We start from the raw sequence: 21,819 nt of genomic DNA on the forward strand, positions 1-21,819 counted from the left end.
AAGGTACCTGTATTATGGTAAACGTCTCAAGAAATCAGAGCCTTTTAAAAAAATATTTGAGAGAGAGAGAGGGAGAGAGCTCTACATATTACATATTACAATATATTTCCAGGATGTGCTTTTTCTTTAAGATTTTATTTATTTTAGAGAGAAAGAGCACACATGCACATACAAGTGAAGGGGGGGCAGAAGGAGAGGGAGAGAGAGAATCTTAAGCAGACTCCCTGTTGAGTGCAGCTCCCAAAGAGAGGTTCGACCTCACTGCCCTGAGATCTTGACCTGAGCTGAAATCAAGAGTCAGATGCTTAATCAACTGAGCCACCCAGACGCCCAAGAAATCAGAGCCTTAACAGACATTTTGTGGGAGAAATTTCCCAAAGCTCAGTTGTTTTTACATTCTTTCAGTTTACAACTTTCCTTGGGACCTTGGAAGGATCCAGAAAGATAAAAGTCATCAAGTCATTTTCCCATTCTCTGCTTGAAGCTTGAAGTAGGAGCCATCAATAAGCAAGTGAGGGAGAAGGGAGAAATGTTGATGCCAGGTAGGTGAGCCAAGGGATACTGGATTGAATGGAGGGAGAATTTCAGTAGCGATCAGGAGCCCTTTAACTTCCCCAAAAACTGATCCTTGAATTTCTGAGGAAGCCATGATGTGGAATAGGGAGTTGAAACTAGGGTGCATGGTGAAAAGCAAGTGAAGAAATATTCCTTTGTTACTTACCTTTTTCAGTCTTCCCTCAGATGTCAGCTTTTCTACTCCTTTCTCTCTCGGTGACCTTTGCAACATCAACTCCACTATTTCCGGAGTCTAGGTCCTGACTTTTCCCTAAATCCTCAGAGCTGTCCTCTCTTTGCTATTTTCCTACACTGAGTTCTGATATATCCTTCCCATAGCCATGCTCCCGTATCAAACAAGAGTGATTTCCTTTACACACCAAACTAGAAACGCTGATTCTCCAAAAGAGCATTTGCATATGCATGTTACTATGTTTCTGCACAGCTGAGAAATAAATGTAAGCCCAGAGTAGAAGTATGATGGAATGGGAAAAGAATGGTACCCAGTGTTAAAAACTGGGGTCTAGGCCCAGCCCCATCTTTCACTCAACTTTGCCAGTTTCAGCATCCTCAATTCTAAGTGAGGAGTTTGTAGTCTGGGCAGTCCTGGTCCTCTGCTGTGAAGGAGGTCTGAATCTGGGTATCTATCACAATGACTGGGGACTGAAGGAGCTAACTGGTCTTTGGTTCCTGGAAACCAGGGCTACTGACCATTCTAAAACCCATGGGACAATCTTGTATCATAAAGAACTCTCCCCCTTTGAAGTGTCAATAATGGCCCCACTGAGAAACACTGATAGAGGATTTTTAATGCTCCTTCAATCAGTCTGGACTCCTAAACTTAAGTGGGCCATAGAGATCTTTAGAGACTCAGAAAAGAACTGTGAGGATAAGTAAATTTGGGGATTATACGATCTCATAGAAAAAGTTCAACAAAATGGGTTCATGTATCCTGAAGAGAAAAAGGATGCCTTGACAACGGAGTCTATGAGGAGGCAGGGGGGCTCTGACTAGTGAGTCCTCTCTCTCCCTGGGAGAAGGATGAATCGTCATGCTAGGAGGTCAGGAATTACTTTGGTTTTCTTGACAACAAGGTTTCTAAGAAAGGAGACTCTGTATTAGGTTTCAAAAGGAAAGTGGAAACCAAGGTATGAAGGTTCGAAGACAAACAGATTCTCATTGGTTTCAGACAGTTCAAGCGGGATCTTGCTTACAGACGAGGGAAGAACGTTTAGGTAACTTCCGAAGTCCTTTCTAGCACTTCTGTTTCTATGGATACACTTATTAGGTTTCTACACACTACGATTTGCTACCAAATTGACAGACTGGAGAGTTGAAGGTGGAGGCACATTGTCCCTTCCGCCCTCTCCCCCAGCACGTCCTGCACACCTCCCGCTTCAAAGTGAGTCTATCAGGCTGCCCAACAGTGACGGGTGCGGTGGGAAAACTGGAATCTAGCCCAGCACTGCAGTGAAATCTACTTTGATTTCTCAGTAGGAATAAAAGAAACAAAAAGAAAACCCACAGATAAGGGCCATTAGCGGAGAAAACATTTGTCACTGTGGACCGAGTAAAAGTCCAACCAAATGAAATCAACGCCCGTGGAAGGACATGTCATCCTAGGGAAAGTACGATGTTCCTTCTCCCTTGCTCTTCATTTCATTTTTGCCCACTCAGTGGACCAAGCTTTACCCTCGCCCCTGTTTATTTTCCATCTCTGAAAGATGCATGAGTTGAATTCAGCCTTTGGGTCGGTCTTTGTCGGAAAGTACTTTCAAAATAAAAGTGTTTTACTTGGTACTATCTCAACAGCAAAACATGTACTTCCAAAGTAAGATGCTTGCTTTGCTAGCAAGCTTTTTTTTTTATTGAGTAAGAAACAATATTGTTGGCAATTTTTCAAGCTGTTAATATATACATATTAAAAAGCAACAACAACAACGCTGTTCTATCATTATAAATCACAGGATGAGTACCCCTTGGTAGAAATAAATGAAAACATTCTGGCCACTGAGGCTTTCTCATTTAAAAGCTGTCATAATAATAATACTAGTTGATACTGACAAATGCAGTTTTGCTTTTTTAATGTTTCAAAATATAATTTATCCACAAGGTCTCTAACTAATTGATAGTACTCCACAAAATCTCAGTATATATTACAGATACTCGGTATAAATTTATTGAATCTATTCAGTTAGAATTTATGAACGAAAAGACAAAATTTGTTTTAAACCAATGTGGGGGATATTTTATTTCTAATATCCTTGTAACATCCTGCAGTGCGTGCAATGATAAGTATGAGGAGTGACACATCAAATTTCTTTTCATTTGTATCTATCTCCCAATGAAATTAAAGGATTATAATCTGTGCCTAATCTATTCCAGAGTTATTACAGGAGAGCAGGACTAGGATCCATTTCTAAAATTTCCCTCAAAGTTAATAATATCTTCACTAAGAGAAATAAAAAATATTAATATTAATAAAATATTAATAAAAATATTAATACAAACCTTAAGACCTCCAGCAGATCAGACGGGACTCTGGGGACCTGGTTGAAACAACGTGTTCACAAAAGTCTTTTAAATGGAAGCTGCTCCTCCATTGGAGTCCCGTGGAAGACAGTGTGGCTCTGACATGCCAGATGCTTCTGGAAGGAAAGAAAAGCACGCTGTTGGGAAGTATCCAAGTACCGTTCCTGCCAGTCTCAGCCATCACGGTCTGTATTAGCACCTCCTGCTAGCATTAATATAATGGTATTCATTTCTGTTATCTTATACCCCCCAAATCTTACTCATAAATGGCAGGGTAGGACAGTAGTCTCTCAGTCCTGTATCTAAAAACCTTTCAAGATAAGGAGCACTGAAGAACCGTGCATGGGGAATGAGCACAGAGGCCACAACACTGGTATTTATGGAGCGCCTACCAGCACAGCAAGGGGCTGCACTAGACGGGCTCTAATCTGAACCACGCGCCGCCATTGGAGAGTACTGGCTCCATTTCACAGATGAGCAAACTGAGGTACAGACTCCCGAGGTCAGGCTTAGAACCTGGGTCTGTCAAAGCCCAAAGGCTTCAGGGCTGGCTCTTTCTCTCATTTCGCTCCGTGGCCTACGTGATTTAGAAAAAATATTTCACAAACAGAATTGACAGCAGAACAGACGATGCTGCTTTTTATTAAATTAATTCAAATATCATTAAATTTAGACATTTTCTTTCCTAATCTGCGTTAGTTTCACATATAATACTGTCTTAATTCAGTCACAGAAATACAGACACGCAGGTCTAAGCAGGGCAGTTTGTCTCCCATCTTAGTTCTTTCGGCAAAGCGAGAGAAGCCCCTGGAAACGCTGCAGCTCCCTTGTTAGACTGCCACGCCAGCCTGCGCGCCGTGTTACACCCAGGAGAGCGGCGCCGTCCTCTTCCTCGGCTGCCGCCACACCCACTGTTCCTTCCCTGTGACGGTGAAAGCGAATCCTGCCTTTCGCCGAGGGTGTGCCTGCCTCGGGTGGGGCTGGAAGCCACGCCTTCCGTGGCATCTCTGCGTGCGATTACTGTATCTCCTCGCGGCCACGTCCCTCCGAAGGTGACTGGGCAAGGCCCGGCAGGGCGCCATCTAGATTTCCATTCTCCTTGGTAGTCAAATAGCTGCATGGTTCCGGTTGCTCCAGGGCCAACACAGAGAGCCCCTCAGCCTACCGTGCACCGGCTGACCCAGCACCCCCTCTTACAGCGTGTGTCAGGGTCACTGCCCACCAATTAACCACTTCAAAATCTCCCTTGAAGTTCCAACTTTTAACGCCACTGACTTCTGAGTATTGGGACTTTTAGTTCTTATCCACACTGCATTTGGGAAGTGCCTCAGAAAAGCTGGAGAATGAGGGAGCAGGAAGGTCGCACATAACCGCAAAAAAATTTTATTTTATTTTTGGCAACAAAAGCTTAAGTCATGAATAAAGAAACAGGGGGAAACGATTGATAGCATTTTCAGAGTTCTGGAGGCCTGGAGCCTGGGATTATTACATGGGGGAGAAAAGAAAAAAGAACAGAGCCAAACAGAGCCAGTTTATCTTTGCATAAAAAGGAGGAGGAAGAGCTTGACAAAGAACAGGGAAAAGAAGTATTTGGACCATAGGATCTAACCTAAATGACAGGGATAAAAATAAACAAAACTCTTCTTAACACCTCGTATACTAGCATTCTGCTTTCTTCTATCACTCAAAAGCAAAGTTTCAGGTGATATGCCTAAACCCGTAGACCCATAGAACCCAAAAGGCTATTTTCAAGTATGCACTCGGCCACTGCTGACTGCTCATTTATGAGTCAATCAATAAGTCAGGAAGTTCCAGCAACACGGAAATTAGCAAGGTAGTCCTCCCCTCAAGCCTGTTAACTTTCTTGCAGGGGGATAGGAGTCAGATGGCAAAAATTATAAGAAGGGGGTACTAATAAGTGTTTGAAATAATGGGGTCTGGACCAGCGTGCCTAAGGGTGCTCCTGTTTCATCACTTACTAGCGATATGACCTGGGGCAAAGTATTTGACTCTTTACCCTCAGCTTTCCCTTGTGCAAAATGCAGAAATGATATACTTCCCCTGCAGGTTTTTGTGATCGTGGAGTAAGATAACCTAGAGAAAGCGTTTGGCACAATGAGTGAAGTGGCACATAGTAAGAAGCCACCAAATGTTACGGAGAAGTAATACTATTGCTGCGTGGCAGACCATGATGATGTCAGTGAGGCAAAACGCGCTCCAAAGCTTTAGTGAGTTGGAATCCTTTCTGTAGGGGATGAAGGGAATCAAGAAGGCTGCAGCGGGAAAGGCAGCATTCAAGATCAACCATAACTAAACACGCACAAATGATTAGGCTTTTACCGAAATCCTCTGAAGATAATTGAAAAGCTAGAAAATGAGCTACTTTAGGGGAAAAAAAAATAGGTCCATGAAATTAGACATTACTTCCCAGGATTTGGTGTGAAAGTAGATATCTACCATAACAACACAGCCAGGGAATGATACAAAGAAGAAAATCTATGCACTGCTACTAAAAAAGATACAGTATCTCACTGAATCCTGTTTTATTTAACTGTAATCCAAAATGACACCCTGACTTTTAATGGAACTTGGCAAGTTCTAGACACACCACTTTTAAAACTTAGCTTCAAATTTAAATCACAGGGCTTGTGACTCAAATCTCCAATGTGACCTTTACAGGGTATTGTTCAAGAAAACATGTCTGTCGCTATGCAGAGAAACTATACACCCTTTTATTCCGGGAAGTATAATGAGAAGATGTACTATATTGTTATAAGTACAGAGCCACAGAATGATTGTGACTTTGATTCTCTAGAAGCAATGAAAACAAAGACTTTATTTGATTTTGCATCATTCATTTAGAAATGTTGTCTTCTTGCATTAATGAACATTCTTATTCCCCCCGATTCTGGACTTTTTAATTCAAAAGAAGCTTAGCAGGAATCCCATCATTTATAGATTTAAAATGTAGTCCCTCTGAAGTCTCTTTTCAAGGGCTTACTGAGCCCTGCTACTCTGTCCTTGCCAGACACATACTATATTGTTCTTAACAGAAGAGCTAGACGCACACAGTGGCTTGAATTCTCCCACATGGCCCCTGCTTCCCAGCCCAGGGCGGTCTGCATCAGGAGAATGAATCTGCAAAGCACCGGGTGGCACTGTTCCCTTCTCACCCTTCTTCATCCCCTCCACTGAGTTAGGAAATCCTACCAGTGCTTCCTCCCATTCAGCCAGCTCATAACATTCTAATTTATGTACTCCCCTAAGCTTCTAGCTGGTTTCCTTCTTGTAGCGCATCCTGGAAACAGTCCAAAGACCAGTCATCCTCTCTGACTGGTCTAGGGTGGTGACAAATACTTGGGAGCAAAATGAATGAACGACTACATAAACGAAATAAAACGCAATCCTAATTACGTATATATCCACTAGCGAACAACCTACAATGGCGCCCTCTCGTCTCAAGGATCGGATCTAAGTTCCGCATTAAGAACACCGTTCCCACCATCCATCCTTTCTAATTTTAAAACAGACTCTTTCTGACCTAAACCCTGGAGTCAAATAGAAATGGTTTGTTCCTTATATTGCAGTGAATCTCAACTAGGGGCATATGATTATCACCCAAATCTTCTGAATTGGAATCAGTGAAGGAAAGGTGTCACCACAGGCATTTTAAAAAATGCTCCACAGGTGACTCAGATGTACCTCACTTGTTAAGAACCAGTGCTGTCCTTCTCCTCTTCTGTGTGTCAACCCACCTCTCACAGCATGCCAGAAGCCTCGCCCTCTTTAGGGAATCTTCCTAGGCCACAACAATACTTCATCCCTCTTCTAGTTTCTCACTGTAGAGTTAAAATACTTTAAGCCAGAAAGGATCTTCCATTGATTGTCTTGATTATACCCTTGTAGAACCCCCTTCTCTTCCCCACCTTGAGTGGGGGCTAGATTTAGTGACTTCTCATGAACGGAATATGGCAGAAGTGATGGGAAGTGACATCTCTCTTGCCCTCTGACTCTGATAATAGCCACTGCTGCATTGTGAGCTCCCCAACGGAGAGGCCCATCTAGCAAGGAACTGAGGGAAGTTGTCAGCCCAAGGCTCTCAGTCCAACATGGGAGGACCCGGATCCTGCCAGCCCCCGAGCGGCTATCACCCTTCCCCTGTTGAGTAGGGTGACTGTACACCCTGCCCCAATACCATGATTGAAGACTTGTAAGAAACCCTGAGCTGGAAGACTCCCCTACACCATGCCTAGATTCCTACTTGTGGTGGTGAATATTGTACGTCAACATGGGTAGGCCGCAGTGGCCAGATATTTAGTCAAGTATCAATCTGGATGTTGCTATGAAGGTATTTTTGAGATAAAATTAACCTTCAAGTCAGTACATGTTGAATAAAGCAGATTACCCTCCATAATATGAAGATTACTTGCCAATTAGCTGAAGTCCTTAGAAGAAAACAGACTGAGGTATCCCAAAAGAGAGGGAATTTTGCCCGCGGACTGCCTTTGGCTCCGGCCGGAATAGAACTCTTTCCTGGCTCTCCAGCCTGCTGGCCTGCTCTGCCAGCAGATTTTGGACCTGCCAGCCTCCATAATAGCATGAGCTAACTCCTTGGAATAAATTTCTTTCTCTCTCTCTCTCTCTAAATAGAGCTATAGATGTATATGTGCATATGTATGTGTATATATACATACATCCAAGCATATACATCGCGCACGCGCACACGCACACGCGCACACACACACACGCACACACACGCTGTCAGTTCCGTTTCTCTGGGGTACCTGCTAAGTTTCAGGTAACCTGTCCAGCAACAATATATAACTAATATGAGACTCCTTCCCCCCAGTCCTTATCACACTGAGTTAAAATCATTGTTTAAATTCCTCTATAATCAGAGCCATCAACCTCTAACAAGGAAGGACCCATGTCTATCATGCTTACAGCCAAATTTATAGCTCCCAGGACTAGGCCTGATATATGGCAGGTACTTGGTACATATTTGTTAAGTAAACTAATGAGTAAGGGATAAAGCTTCAGCAGCCGTGTCCACACGTAACCGCCTGCTGCCAAAAAGCAAAACAAAACAAAAAAACAGGATTGACAACAACAAAAACCAACCCCCTCCCAAAAAACCAATGAAGCAATTCCCCAACTAACTTGTTATTGTCTATAGTTGCAGGTCCCTTCAAAAAATGTACAAGTAAATATGAAAATTGTAAGATTGTAACATGATATGTATATCCCTTCAATGCCGAGCAAAGAAGTAGACAGGAGGCAAACCGTGACCTGTTTGGAGCCTGGCGTGGAGATTTTATGGAGTTGGAGAATAAGACCAGAGTGTGAACCCCAGAGCTGCAAACCTGAAATTTTCTAGTGGGCTCAGAGCTACTGGCAGGGCTTTGTCTCAGACAGAGCTTGATGTGCAGTGTGCGTTCCTAAAGATGAATGTGACATCAGTGGTCGGAATAAGGGGGAAAAATGGGCAGGACTACTACTAAGAGAGAGAATTAGAGAGAAGGTAGTGAAAATATTGAGGAAGGCCTCGATAGGAGAAAAAGGCAGGGAATAGAAGAAATACCATCTATTCAATGGAATTCATAATAAGAGAAGTGGTCAAAAAATATAAGAAAACGTTGAGCCCGGGCCTGGGGTAAACTGTAAGAACACTGACAAAATGTGGAAATTCAAGAGGGGAGCTGGCATGTGTCTGCACGCCCAGGGAGTGGAAAGAAATAATGAACTCTGCTTGGAGGTGTGCGGAGTTTGAGAAATGTGACATTCCTTCCTATGCTTATGAACACTGAAAACCCAAGGACTGATAAATCTTTCCCCAAAGATCAGTTCCAAAGACTAGGTCTTTATTTTTTTCCATCTGGGATATAATTTACATATAGTAAAAGGCACAGATCTTCAGTATACAGTTCAGTGAGCTTTGTCAAAGATACACTCCCAAGTAACCTACATAACAGTTAAGATAAAGAGCATTTCCATCATCCTAGAAAGTTCTTCTCCAGGCAAGTCCTCCCAAGAGGGGAGTTCTGATTTGGGTCACTACAGATAGTTCTGTCTATCCGTGAACTACATATATGTAGAATCATACAGTATATATTCTTTTCTGTCTGGCTTCCTTTGCTCAACATAATGACAATGATTTATTCTTGCTTTTAAATCTATTAGTTAATCCGTAAGAATTACTCCATTGTGTAAATGTGTAGTATTCCATTGTATGAAAACACCATGATTTGTTATCTATTCTCCTATTGATGGACACTTCAGGTTGATCCAGTTTGGGCCATTACACACAAAGCTATTATGAACATTCTTATTCAAGGTTTTTTGCGGATATACCCTTTTATTTTCTTATGTAAATAACTAGGCATGAGAGTGCTCGGGTCACAGGACAGGTACATGTTTAAATTTCAAAGGAATCACCGGTTTTCCAAAAATGGCTGTATATTTTACCCCATGAGTCTCTGCATTCCCATGTCCTCATGAACATTTGGTGTCATCAGTGCTTTTATTTTCAGTTATTCTAGTGGGCATGAAGTAGTACTTAAATTTCCATTTCCCTTATGACTAATAATGTCCTTATTACAACTTCAAATGTGTTTTGTACATTGTATTATCTTCTGTGAAGGTTTTGTTCACGTCATTTGCCCTTTAGGGGAAGGATGTTCTTTGTCTTTTTAAATTAAGCTGTAAATATATTCTGGATTTAATTCCTTTGTCATATGTATGTATTGCAAATTCTTTTTCCAGTCTGTGGCTTCCTTATTAACAATGTCTGTTCATGAGCAGTTTTTATATTTTGGTAAAGTCCACCTTATCAGGTTTTTTTTCGATAGTGTTAGTGCTTTTAGTACCCTAAGATATAGTTGTCCTCTTTCTAAAAAATAGGGGTGCCTGGGTGCCTCAGTCGTTAAGCGTCTGCCTTTGGCTCAGGGTGTGATCCCAGGGTCCTGGGATCGAGCCCCACATCAGGCTCCTCTGCTGGGAGCCTTCTTCTTCCTCTCCCACTCCCCCTGCTTGTGTTCTCTCTCTTGCTGCCTGTCTCTCTCTGTCAAATAAATAAACAAAATCTTAAAAAAAAAATAAATAGAAATAAATAAAAAATACTCCTACATTTTTTTCTGGAAGCTTTAAAATTTTTTGTTTTTATGTAAAAATCTATGATATATTCTGAATTAATTTCTGTGTGAGGTAAGCATTAAGTTTCATTTTGTTTCAATACAGTTAATAAATTGCTCCAATACCATTTGTTGATAAGACTTTCCTTTATCCCACTAAATTGCTTTGGTGTCTTTGTTGAAAATCAATTAACTATATAATTGCTTCTTTCCTGATAGTTGTTTCTGTTCCACTGATCTACTTTTCTAACCTTATCTAATACCATATTTTCTTAATTATTGATGCTTTTATATAAGTCTTGTAATCAGGGAGTAGGAGTCCCAAATATTGACATTCTTTTGTTAAAAAATGTTTGACTCGGTAAAGGAAAAAAAAAAAAAAAAGGACGAAAAAATGTTTTAATTCTTTTAAGTCCTTCTATTTCCATATACATTTTTAGAACTTGTCAATTTCTACCAATAAACCTTTTTGGTAGAACAACAATAAAACTTTTTGGGCCTATGTTACATCTGTCCATTATTTTGGGAAAAACCAACATTTTAACAATGCTGAGTCTTCCATTCTAGATCATGGTATGTATCTCTCCACTTATTTACATCTTCTTTAATTTTTATCGGAAATGTTTTATAATTTTCAGTGTATAGGTCATGTACTTATTTATTTAAGTATATTACTATTTTATGGTTTTGATACTAATATAATTGGTATTGCTTTAAATTCCACTTCCCATTTATTTCTTAGTGTATAAAAATAGAACTGATCTATTACATTGACCTTGTGTCCTGAAACCTTGCTAAAATTCAATACATTTTTGCTAAGCTCAAATAGGTCTTTTTAGGGCCCTTAGGATTTTCTAGATACACAATCATGCCATTTGCAAATAGAGACAGTTTAATAACTCCCTCCTTTCTAATTTGTAAGCCTTAAAAATTTCTTTTCCTGGTTAATTCTATTGCATTGGCTGGGATCTCCAGTACAGTGTTAAATAGAATTAGTGAGGGCAGACACCCATGCATTCTTCCTGATTTAGAAGGAAAGAATTCATTGTTTCAACGTGTTAGTTGCAGACTTTTCATAGATGTTCTTTATCAGATTAAGGAAGATCCCTTTTATTTGTAGTTTTGCTGAGAGTTTTTATCATGATTTGGTGCTAAATTCTGTCAAACGCTGTTTTGGGGTCTATTGATATAATCACATGATTTTTATCCTGTACGTGGAGTGATTTTTTTTAATGTTAATGTATACTTGCATACTTGGAATAAGTTCAATTTGGTCATGACATATCATTTTTTAAATATATCACGGCATTCTATTCCTAATTGTGGGTCAAATATTTTTATGTCTATGATCATAAGGGATATCAATGTGCAATTTTCTTTTAGAGTGCTCCTTATCAGGACTTAGTTTCCAAGTTATGCAGGTCTCAGAAAATGATTTGGGAAGTGTTGTCTCTAACTCTACTTGTTTCAGATTCATATTATTTCTTCTTTAAGTGTTTGAAGAAATTCACCAGTGAAACCATCTGGATCTGAATTTTTCTTTGTGGGAAGGCTTTTAATTATAAATTCAATTTATTTAACAAATATAGAGCTATGTCTGCTTTCTATTTCTTCTTGTATCAATGTTAGTATGTTTTATCTTACTAAACAAGAAATTTGTCTATTTCATCTAAGATGATTTTGTCTCAGTAAGCTTCTCACATCGTATAATAATAATTCCTGAACTTATATCTTTTTCTTTCTATTTCACTCAACTAAACTATATGCATCTCTCCAGACTTTCTTCTTGACATATTTAGCTAAATGCTATTTTTCCTTTTCTGTAAGCTTCTTTAGTCCTTACTGATTTAATATTGTACTGCTTTGTTTTTTCATATCTTTCATTATTTTATCTCTGAAAATAGAATCTTTGAAGGCAGAAATTACTTCCTCAACTTCATTGTTTTCCATAGCATCAAACATACTTGTTTAACATTAAATAAATATTATGAGATTATTGATTTGTCCACTCTGTGGTTGACTGTAAACATCTATTGTGGATAAGCTTGGAGCATCTTATAATGCCAGGAATCATGGATGTGTTAAATATAATGATACTAATAAAAACTATTTTTCAGCATGTCAAAATGGAGCCAACCTGAAAGAGTTCCCAATGGCCAATTTGAGAAACAAAATAAATAATGATAACTTTAAACTATGTAACCCAAAACTAAAATAAATATCCATGAGTCCATAATGATATAAAAATGATTGAATAAACAAATAAATGGGAGAAAAGAGACAAGTCTTCTTACAGAATTTCAAGGAAAAAATGTAGAAGGACAAATAATGAATCATGGATCATTGCATCAAAAACTGGGGATGTACTGCATGGTGACTAATATAACAAAATAAAAATTATTTTAAAAAATGTAAAAAAAATGTAGAAGGAAGGAGGGAAACAAAAAATAATTAGAACACCCAGCAGTAGTTGCTACAGACAAGATTTAATGATGAATACTAAAATTAGTAAGCAAAAACTTAAAGAAGAGCATGATAGTTAAATAGCCTCTAAATAGCCTCCCTAAAATATTAAAATTACCTTAGTAGTTTTAACATATGTCCAAAATATTTTGATACTCTTCTACCTAGGAGATGTAACTTAATTTCTCTCCACTTGACTGTATGTTAGACTTAGTAACTTGCTCTAAATGAAAATAATATTGAAAAAGAAAATAGTAACTGTGAAGGAATTGGGCAGACATTACCTCAATCAAACGATCAAGGTTCATATCATCAGTAAAAGTCATGTTGATATCATGTGCCTTTGATATAACAAGAAGGGTACTTCACCTCTGTGGTATTGTTCTCTAGAATCCAAAACTTTAGTTTAATCATGACAAAACATCAGTGGGAAAAAACTGAGGAAAATTCTACAAAATATGTGACTAGTACTCTTCAAAACTGTGAAGTTCATGAAAGATAGGGAAATACTGTGGAACTGTCACGGACAGGAGGAAACTACTGGGACATGATCCCTGTGGTATCTTAGATGGGATCCTGGAACAGAAAAAGGACAGAAATGAAAAACCAGTGAAGTACAAATAAAGTATGGAGTTTAGGGGCGCCTGGGTGGGTCAGTCAGTTGGTTAAGCATCCAACTCTTGATTTCAGCTCAGTTCATGATCTTGGGGTCCTGGGACTGAGGCCTGGGTCAGGCTCCCCTCTCAGTGGGGAGTCTGCTCAGCCCCTCTCCTTTTGCCCCTCCCCCTGCTCATGCTGTCTTTCTCAAATAAATAAATAAATCTTAAAAAAAAATAAAGTGTGGAGTATAGTCAATTGTACTATACCAATATTAATTCCTTAGTTTTGATAAATGTATCAAAGTTAGGTAACTACAGCACAGGTACCACCAGGGGGATCTGAATGAAGAGTATACAGAAACTCTCTGTATTATCTTTCTAATTCTTTGGTAAAACTAAAATTATTTCAAAATGAAAAGGTTGCTTTTCTTTTTAAATTTTTAAAAAACATCTATTGATTCAGACCACATATTTATGTTTGGATTCACTGGAAGTCTGCGCTTTGTGTTTATATTAATAATTGAATTCATGCTCCCTTTTGTGAAATACAGTCTAGACTGGATTTAAAACTACACATAAACAATTTTAAGAAATGGGCTAAACAAGAGTAATCTATTAGTAACATCATCAGTAATAGCCATAACAACTACATCCATGAAGACACAGGATACCATTAGAGAAGTAAATAATAAGACTCAATATCCAAAACCACTCTCTCTCCAAAAGTCCATGAGATAATACTGATTCTCTTAGGAAACAAATAAATAAAAGAAATGTACAGATATCCTTTGGAGAGGTAGTACCAAAATATTTTACATTTTAATTTCTCAAGCAACTTAAAAAATATATGAAATTTATACTGGTTCTAGATGTTTCCAGCTCAAGATGACAAATTGATCATATAGTTTATCCCATGCCTTCCTAGGTTCCTACTAATATTAAAGTCAAGAAGCCAGATGACCATAAATCTATAAAACCAAACACAATAGGAATGGGTGAAACAATTCAGCAAAATTGTAGATGATGGACTTGAACAGAGGACTAATAAAGCTATAACCTAGATACATGTAGGAAGAGAGGATGATCAAAAGAATTCAGAAAGTTGGAGAGTACTGTCTAGAAATAATCAGCTTTCCAACAAATACCATAAGAAGCAGGATGCTAGACTATAATCTCTAATGACACAGAGTTCCCAAATTTTCATTCTTAAATATAACTGGATAATAACTATTGACCGACATTTGAAAACAAGTTGGAAAGATAAAAGAAAATATCCACAACAAACAAACAAACACACAAATAAAAATGACCTTTGAGAAAACCTGAATAATATGGGGAATAGAACTTTAAAATCTCTAAAAAACAAGAACAAGATTCTTCAAAAAAGGAACAAAAAATAAGGAAGAATACTAGAAAATTAAAAGTATAGTAGCCAAAAAAATTTAAAAATCAACATAAGGTAAGGAAATCATTTTGACTAAGTCTCTCCAAATTTTTTTTAAAAATGAGAAATGGAAAAACATGAGAGAAAAGAAAAAAGATGTACAAAATCTAACTAGAAGGCCCAACTACTAAGAATTCCAAAGAGACTTCCAAAGAAGAAAAACATAGAAGAGAAAAAAATCAAAGAAATAATTTAAAATAAATTCCCACAGCTAAAGGTCACATGCTTTCAGAATGAAAGAGCCCTTCAAGAAGGCATGTCAAGGAAGGAACTATAACCACTTACGAATTAGTTAGAGATCCTAAAGATAAGCATCTAAAAATGGAGGCAGGGAAATTAACTTTCAAAGGACCAGAATCAGATTTATCAGTAATACTAAGTGGACACTAAGGATGTTAAAAAATAGAGCAATGTCTCTCAAGTTCCTAAGAAACATTGTTTAACTTATAATTCTTGACCTAGTCAAAACATTAATAAGTCATTTTCAGACATGCAGAAATTCAGAACATTTACCTCCTACATGCCCTTTTCAGGATGCATCCTAAGAAGGCTTCAGCAGCACACGGGATTAAAGTGAGAAAGAGGAAGACATGGATCCAGGAAAGATCAGTGCCCAATAAGATGCCTAGGTAGCAATTGTTCCGCCATGGGTCAGAGGGAGGTATCCAGGAAAAGGGGGAATTCCAAAGATTTCATTCTACCTTCTGAGAAGCTGAAAGTATTTAATGATAACATAAAGGGAGATTACACAAAGAAAAACAAAAGCAATCAGAAACTGTAGGAAAACAAAAAGCTATACAACATAAGGCAATGTAATCATAGTATATTACTTAGATCAGCAGTTGAGTGACACATATTCATAATAATTTTTTATTGATTTTCAAGCTTTAGAATCAATCTACAGACAAAACACTAAAGTCTTAATATGGCTAAAAATAGAATACAAATATAGAATTAATAATACAAATGAGAGAAACTAGAGGATATTAAAGGGAAAAGAAGTTATGGAAAGGGTAATATTCTCATCTTACTATGTAAGAAATCATTAGATACTGTCTAAAGTTCATAAGATAGAAATACAGAAATAAGTATATTATTTTAGGGGTATCTGGGTGGCTCAGTCAGTTAAGCGGCTGCCTTTGGCTCAGGTCATGATCCCAGGGTCCAGGGATAGAGTCCTGCATCCGGCTTCCTGCTCAGTGGGGAGTCTCCTTCTCCCTCTCCCTCTACCCCTCCCCCCTGCTTGTGCTCTCTCTCTCTCTCTCAAATAAATAAAATCTTTTTTTAAAAAAAGAAATAAGTATATTATTTTAAGGTACATAGTTAATAAGAGAACTAAAAAAGTGAGTATATTGAGAATAGGGAGCTAGTGGTACAAATAAGCTAGATCCTTATCTACATGGTAGTAAGTCAACAGATCTTTTTGTGTCCTAACACTCAATTCCCAAAGTGGGGGAGGGTGGTTCCCCCCACACCAACAAAGGATTTTCAGGTACTAGCAGGGTGTCTAATAATTGAACTCAATTCTTATACTACCTACTAGGAGATAGCATCAGATTCTACAGGTTAAGGGTTCCATCCCATAGGACTGCCTTCCCCTGACTCACTTCAGATGACAGTTGCAAGCCTGGGTCATTACCTATGCTTCACATCCACAGACTGGAGGTTTCCACGACCACCTCCTTGAGCTTCAGATGCCTGTCACAAGTCCAGATAGTTACCTGTACTTCTGACCAACTGGCTATAAATCAGAGGTTCCTAAGGGCTCCTCCTTGGGTTTGATTAGTTTGCTAGAACTTTGCCCAGAACTCAGTAAAACATTTTACTTTATTTACTTTACTACAAAAGGATATAATTCAGGAACAGCCAGATGGAAGAGATGAGAGAGCCAAGTAGAGGGAAAGGTGTGGAGTTTCCATGCTGAGTGCACCACTCTCCCCAATCTCCATGTATTCACCCTTGAGGAAGTTCTTGGAACCCCATCCTTTGGGTTTTTAGGGAGGCTTCATCACATAGGCACGAGTGATTAAATCACTAGTCATTGGCAATAGATTCAACCCCCAGCCCCTGTCCCCTCCCAGAAAATCAGGGAGTGAAAATGGAAGTTCCAATCTTCTATTTATGGTTGGCTCCCCTGGCAACTAGCCCCCATCCCTAGGTGCTTCCAAAATGCACCACATTAACATAAACCCAGTTGTGCTAGAAAGGGGCTTATTAAGAATAACAAGACACCCATTTCGCCTTTATGGATATGAAGCAGATTTCAGAAATTTAGGAAAAGATCAAATATTATAACCAAAGACACTCTTATCGCTCAGGAAATTCCAAGAGTTTTGGGAGCTGTGAGCCAGGAACCATGGACAAAGACCAAACACATATGAGAATATATATTTGGTTATCTGATGGACCAAATATGTATTTCTTATAAATCACAATATTACAACAGATAATGCTTAAATTTCATAAATCAGGAAATGGTGGTTATAAGCATACATACACTCACTCACACTTGATTTAACCAATATTACAAATATATTTAGAACTTTAAAGGCACTAACAAAAGTGTAAAAACAGAAACAGTTAAAAGAATTACAAGCTTTTCTCTGAGCAATAACTCTGGAGCTGGAATCCAGAACTATAGTTTGTCATTATAAGCCTCTGTATTTTTCAATTTTTAAAAGCATATATATGTATTTTACTGATGAAAGTAAATGTGAAATATTTATTTGGAAATCCTCCAACTAGACTACGCTTCATAGTGCAGCCCTCAGCATTTAAATAAGCTCTTGGTATTTCAGAAATTAAAATACAACATTTTTAAGCCTCAAATAGAAATATCTGCTACAAATTCTACTCTGTGGCAGACGATATCACAGAAACAATTCAGAATACATGACAAAATAGCCTACTTTGGGTTATTTGGTGTTAAAGATATTAAAAACTGTGGTTAAAATATTTGTGAGAAATACACGAAGTGAGTAAATGCCTGTTCTTCATGACTCTCCACGACGGTACCTAACACTTATTACATAAAGGGGCACATTGGTCTCAGTAGCTCACTCATACAACGATACACGACTGCTTCCATTGGAAGCATCCTGGAATCTCCTGCGCCTGTCATTTATTCCCTCTGTGGTTTCCCGTGAGCCAGGTGACAAACTGCCCATCAGAATGAGGATCCGTGAGCCACAGCCCCAGCTTTCATTTCGAGGGCACAATACCTCCACCATCCAACATGATACAGCTCCAATGACTTTAGGCATACCATGACAGCACAGAATTTATGTCACCTGAAATTAGGGATGTACCTGATATGGCATGAATTTGATTTTCTGGATTTAACAACTGCTCTGTGATATAGATTTGAAAAAAAGTAAAAGTGAAGTGGGAAATTTTAAAAAGAGACAAATGTCAAAATAAGAAAGATTGTAGGGTCTGTGGATGGTAATCTCATTCATCTTCAAATTTCCTTTGCTCCATGTTTAAACATTTCAAATAAAGAGTTTTTCCAATGTCATTCGATACAGGCAAACATCTGAAATTCAACAGCAGACTTTGAATACTTCCCATCTTATAGGAGCTTTAAAAATGAATGCTGGCTTGCTTTTCCTAAAGAAAAAAAATATATATGTGCTTTTATCCCCCTTCCTGAATGAAAATTTTCCAGCCGCTGCTAAGTTTCCAGATGGAAGTTCTCAGAGTTGGACAGTCCTATATCTAAATACTCCTTTTTAGCAAAAATTAGGTCCCAGAGAAGTTCCCAAGTTGTAAGAGACTTCAGATCTCTGTTGGAAGTCATTATGGAAAGAATTTATCTGTACATATCTGTAGATATAACTAGAAGAGGAAAGTTTCCATAATGTTTTTGTAATAGAATAACAATTAAAAAGTAAATAATCTGTAAATGTTTTAAGATTGCCTTGCTGTGAATGAAATCAGAGCTTAAGGTGATTTCAGATCATGCCATGTAAGCTTTCACAAGCCTTCCAGAAACAAGAAAGGACAAGATTTTGCTGCACCTCCCACCGGCCTACACTGTTGTTTCTGAGGCATTCACAGGTAGTAGTGGTTGTTACTATTATAATTACTATGCAACCTTTTTAAGTAAAGTTCCATGAGAACAAGGATGTTGTCTCACTTACTACTGTATTTCATAATCTAGAAGTGTCCGACATAGAATAGGTATTCCATAAATTTTTTAAATGAATAACCACCTTATAATTTTATTGTAAAGAGCAAAGGAACAAGTTCAGGTGAGTGCTTTGCAAAGTCTGAAACATCCTCAGACCTGAGCCATCATCGTTGCCGTTCGGCCTGACCTAGACCCCGCGGGGAACAGCTCGTACAGCTCTGACAGCCACTCCCTGCAGTTTGGATCCTCCTCCTGGGCCATGTACATAGACTCACTCACCGGAGAGGGGCAGAAGCGCATGGCTGGCGGAGGACGAGCTCCAACGGCCGCCTGAACGACTCACTTACTGGCTGAATGACCTTGAGCCGACTCACTTACCGGCTGAATGACCTTGAGCCCGTTATTTAAACTCGATGCTTAGTTTGCTCTTCCGTAAACCAGGTGCTGTAACAGGGCCCAACTAATAGCGCTGTTGTGAGAATTAGATGGGGAACCACACGTAACTCGCTGGAAACAAGGCCCGGTGCACAGAAAGCACGAAGGGCTGCCGTCGGAGCCGACGCTCCTACTCCTGTTACTAGAGGGATTCGCAAAACATAGAAGCACATTCAGTAATGTCCATGCTGTGATCTTTTACACAAGTTTAAGGACAGATGTTTTTATTCCTGAATTCCTCTGAAGTTGCAGTGTGATGCATGACTCTTCTACGTACTTAGCTTCTGAAGGAGCCGTGTGGAGCCTCGGCTCAGTAAGTTATATGTTTTGGGAAAATATGGATATTAGCTGAGGCATTTAATCCCAGAGGCAGCTTTGGGGTCTCCACTCACTCTTTGTGGGTTTCTCAAAGCACGTCGCTAAATGTGCTTTCCCTTTCATGAAGGCCTCTTAATGCGACTTGGACAGGACAAGCTTCTTTAAACGTAAAACAGTTTTACTTTTGATTGAGAATTGCTTTTGGAACTTCTTAGTGTTGGTAAGCTAACACGTTTTCAGATACAGCTTCATTCAGAAGAGCTTAGTTTATTACTATTGTACACATGACAGAGCTTGTGCAGTTATATTTATATTGACTCTTTGCTCCATTAGTATTGAAATCCAGATGTCAGCTTACTTCAATGTAAACATATCAGATTGACCTGAATTTTTCTCCAGCATTTAAAAGGAAAAGCCCAAAACAAAACAACACACTATTTCTGAACCATACTCTGTGCTGTGAGCAAGACCATTCTGATACAACCTCTAAATTAGGCCAAGGGGTTCTCCTGGGGGAAAAAAAAATAAGTAGTTTGCCAAAGAAATTCTAAAATTCCCAAAATAAAGCATAAAGCAATATGCCATTTCATTGATTCTTGTTTGTTCTTTCATAGTGCTTTGGGAAATGTTAGACCACTGGCCTGCATCATTACACCTCCTTGTAGGGGAAAAACTGTCAACAGCAGCTGTTGCTTCAGACTTTAATAATCTTCCAGGTTCGTTCTAAGAGATCCAAGATGACATCACCTGAAATTCCCTTTCCACAGGTGATCATGCCAATACCCTAGTGTAAAGCTTAGCAGCGTGTGTGTGTGCGTGTGTGAGTCTGGGTATATGTATTATGTATGCATATATAATATACATAAGGTGCTATTTATGTAGCGCCCAGGAAGCCTCTTCTAACTTGCTTTCCTTCCTGACTGTACTATACACTTGTAATTACACAACACTATGAGGTTCTTGTACCATTTTGCATATTTTTATCCCCAAATTCAAACCTATTTCATCCTGAGAACAAAAGCTGGCAAGAAGCTCAAGTGATGGGTGCACAAAATGCAATAAAAAAGCAACATGCTGACATGGAAATGTCATAGGAACTGCTGAATGGCACACAGCTCCAAAGTTTACCAAAATATTTTGAAACACTTTGCCAATGAGCATATAATTGACTGAAAGTCTTGCCAGCACTATTCTAGAGATGTCTAACATACTATATGATAAAGGAAATCGTTTACAAAAAAATTAAATGTTAGGATACATTTTTAAAGAGCTTCCAAAACCAATGTGTTTTTCCCCCCATTTTTGGCCAAGAAAATAACTTAGATATTATCAAGCTTTCATATTTTCAGGTTCATATTTTACTTGCTGCCTATCACTTGCATTCCTGCATGACATTCGAGTAAATAAGTCAATCAACCTGTATTTATTATCGAGAACCTAAGAAGTACAATTTTCCTGGCTCAAATGGCTGTTGGGAAGATCCTGGTTCAGGAGGCCAGCGTCTGTCCTTCATGAGCGTATATTCATCCAGCCAGCCACCCATCCATGCATCCATGTAACCATCCAACCATCTGCCCATTTTTCCAACAAGTGTTATAGTCAAGTACATCTAAGATGTGTCATCCATTGTGCTGGTTGCCAGAGAAATAATGACAAACAAGAGGGATTCCCTGCCATCATGGAGTTTGTAGTACAGCTGGGAAGATTCACTTTGTGCTAAGTGCTCGGATAAAGAAAGAACAGCCTGCTAGATGGGGAGTAGAGAGAAAGGTCATAAAGGACTTCTGAAAGAAACAGCGTTTGTCCTGAGGCTTTCAGAATAAGTGGTACTGAGTCGGAAAAAAAATGAAGAGAGTTAGGGGCCAGAAGGAACAGCACAATTACATGGCCCAGGGGGAAAAATGCAAAACATTAAAAAAACCCAAAAAAACCTCATAGAAGGAAGGGCTGGTGTACAGAGAACAAGGAGGGAAGTGGCAAGAAATAAGATTGGAGAGATGGGTACAGGTTAGAACTACTCCTGTTTTTCCGAGATTCATCCTCCGCCCTCGATCCCTCTTCCCTGACGATTAATCATTTTAATAAATACTGGATAGGGTGACTCTAATGATACACCCTGAAGTAGCAATAAACCCTGCAAGTGTTATTCCAGTATTCTTAACATGAACCTCTCCTTGCAACCCAGTGAACTGTCTGTAACCAAACACAAGC

The 21,819-nt window shown here is 38.9% G+C and overlaps 1 protein-coding gene across 1 annotated transcript in view; it reads right to left on the minus strand.

The window, feature by feature from the left end:
- Positions 1-21,819, minus strand: part of LOC148109364 (uncharacterized) — a 296,844-nt gene that overhangs the window by 23,407 nt on the left and 251,618 nt on the right. The window contains exon 6 of the mRNA XM_087864909.1: positions 3,067-3,203. Within this exon, the coding sequence (XP_087721035.1) occupies positions 3,068-3,203 (136 nt within the window). The 3' untranslated portion in view covers position 3,067. The remainder of the gene's footprint in view (positions 1-3,066; positions 3,204-21,819) is intronic.

Source organism: Ursus americanus, chromosome 10 (assembly GCF_024610735.1).
Source record: "Ursus americanus isolate L20-20 chromosome 10, mUrsAme1.1.p, whole genome shotgun sequence".
Classification (NCBI taxonomy): Eukaryota; Metazoa; Chordata; class Mammalia; order Carnivora; family Ursidae; genus Ursus; species Ursus americanus.